Source organism: Gobio gobio (assembly GCF_949357685.1).
Source record: "Gobio gobio genome assembly, chromosome: 10".
Lineage (NCBI taxonomy): Eukaryota > Metazoa > Chordata > Actinopteri > Cypriniformes > Gobionidae > Gobio > Gobio gobio.
The window spans coordinates 55,045,216-55,047,715 of record NC_137116.1 but is presented as its reverse complement, the minus strand read 5'-3'; the positions used below and the strand labels follow the sequence as shown (position 1 = coordinate 55,047,715).

The 2,500-nt window shown below is 38.3% G+C and overlaps 1 protein-coding gene across 1 annotated transcript in view; it reads left to right on the top strand.

Moving 5' to 3' along the window:
• Positions 1-1,423: 1,423 nt before the first annotated feature.
• Positions 1,424-2,500, top strand: part of LOC307133246 (clustered mitochondria protein homolog) — a 60,324-nt gene continuing 59,247 nt past the window's right edge. The window contains exon 1 of the mRNA XM_079828169.1: positions 1,424-1,645. Coding sequence (XP_079684295.1) covers positions 1,600-1,645 — 46 coding nt within the window. The 5' untranslated portion in view covers positions 1,424-1,599. The remainder of the gene's footprint in view (positions 1,646-2,500) is intronic.

Here is a 2,500-nt window from a genome sequence, read left to right as displayed (position 1 = left end):
TTTGCAGTGTATGAGCATTTTTTTCATTGTGTGTGTGTGTGTGTGTGTGTAAAAATGCTGAAAGTTTTCTGTGATAGGTTTAGTGTAAGAGAAGAGAATATACTTAAACCAGCGTGATGGCACAGACAATAAAATATAAATACAATAATGCATTCATACAATAAAATAATGCGTTGACATAAAAAAGGAAATTTACCTTTGATACTGAAGTACTTTTACTTAAGTAAAAATCAGTTTTTACAACTTTCACTTGTAACTGAGTAATATTTGACCGGTGGTAATGGAGTAAGTAATGGATTTGAGTAGTTTGTCCACCTCTGCAGTTTGTACAGTATAAACATCATTATGAACAGTCCCCAAAAAACATGAAAACAGTGTGTGTGTGTGTGTGTGTGTATGTGTGTGTGAGGCCGAGGCCTTAACGCAAACACTTCACCAGAGCTGAGAGGCGTCGGGAGTCATTTTTTAGTCATCTGGAGAATCTTACAACATTTTCAGGTCATATTTCATAACCCACAATTTGTTCTAACTTTCATTTTTCAGATTTTCTTTTTCGGACCATTAAGATTTTAGTTTTTTGCAATGACATTTCCATGACGATTCAAAGCATGTTTCTCATTTACCTTTCATCTAGTTTTACACTGCAGAACATGCTTTAGTGCTTTCTGTTCAGACCAAATATCTCAAATGTCTGAAATGAAGATGCAATTTATTGATAAAATGACATGAGAATGAACCCAATGATCTGCCAGTGGGGAAGAAAAATAATGTTTCCATTTGAATTAAAATGATTTTTCTCACCACACTGGCAGATCATTGTGCTTGTTTTGCCTTTTTTGTTGATTTAAGATTTTTTTTTATATTTGGACAGGAAACAAGACAGAAGTCCTTTTATTATCATTTTCAGTGTAGGAGTATTAAGATTTTATTATTTCCATGGAAAGTGTGTGTGTGTGTGTGTGAAAATGCTGAACGTTTTCTGTGATGTTTAGTGTAAGAGAAGAGAATAAACCAGCGTGATGGCACAGTGTGTGCATTCATACAACAATGTAACAATAAAATAATGCGTTGACATAAAAAAAGGAAATTTACTTTTGATACTTAAGTACTTTAAAAGCAAGTACTTCTGTACTTTCACTTAAGTAAAAATCAGTAGTTACAACTTTCACTTGTAACAGAGTAATATTTTGATCAGTAGTAGCCTACTTTTACTTTTACTCAAGTAATGGATTTGAGTACTTTGTCCACCTCTGCAGTTTGTACAGTATAAACACCATTATGAACAGTCCCCAAAAAACATGAAAACAGTGAGAGTGTGTGTGTGTGAGTGTGTGTGAGTGTGTGTAGGATCCCTCCCTGCCCTCGGGGAAGTCGGATGGGGAGGGCGGCGCTCCTGACTCGGGCACGCCCAGAGAGACGCGCCGCTGCGGGCCGAGAGTTAGGAGAGGAGCCGCTGCCAGCTCTGGAGGGAGTGGCCGAGGGAACAAGAAACTCAAAAGACGTGTTGGGTCAGTCACACCTGACAGCTCCACACACACACACTGCACAAAACAGGAAGAGTGTCCGACGAAAAGACCAAACCAGCAGCTACCGAGAGACATGAGGGACGCCGTGAAGAAAGCCAGCGGAGAGAAGAGGACTATGGGTAAGAGTGGCTCTGTCTCCTCCCTCTCTCCACTTCTTCCTGATGTTTTCCTGCCGCTCTGGATCAATCTTTCTCTTCTGCTCTTTAGTTAGAAAACGGCAGAATGCATTAGAACAGAAGAAACACGAGCAGCTGGCTTTACATGTACAGTTCTGCACTTTACAATGGAACTTTCTCTCGCAGCAAAACAAACACCAGCCTCCACCTTTGACCTCCTGATATATGCGTCCTCACACTCCACACGCACACACACGTTAAAGCTAAAGACGCTCATCTGTGAGATTCCGATCTCACACACACACACACACTCACACACACATTCCTGTCTTTCCTCAGGGGCGCGCTCCTCTCGGGCGAGCGCATGCTACGTCACGAGCACGACACACTTGTTGAGGATGATGATGATGATGATGATGATGATGATGATGATGAGGTGTTCATCATAACCTTTAACACTTGTGTATCCCGTAAACTCTTCAAATCGTTCCTCGGTGTGGTGTTTAGATCTGGGCTGGGTTTGAAGCCTGTGGCCCTTTGTCTTAGTTTTAGTTTAAAGAGTAAAGAAAAGTTTAACAGCTGACCAGAACTACACGTTATTTATTTATTTATTAATTAATTAATTTATTTGTTAAACTTTTTGTCTTGAAGAAGATTAAGCCGATTTCAGGACCATTAATGTGTTCGGCATTGCAATACTGTTCTCATGACGATTATAAGCACACTTTTATAATGACTGAAATTGAAATAATGTTATATATATATATGTGTATAAATTATATATTGTATAAATTCTACTTTTGTATATATATATATATATATATATATATATATATATATATATATATATATATATAT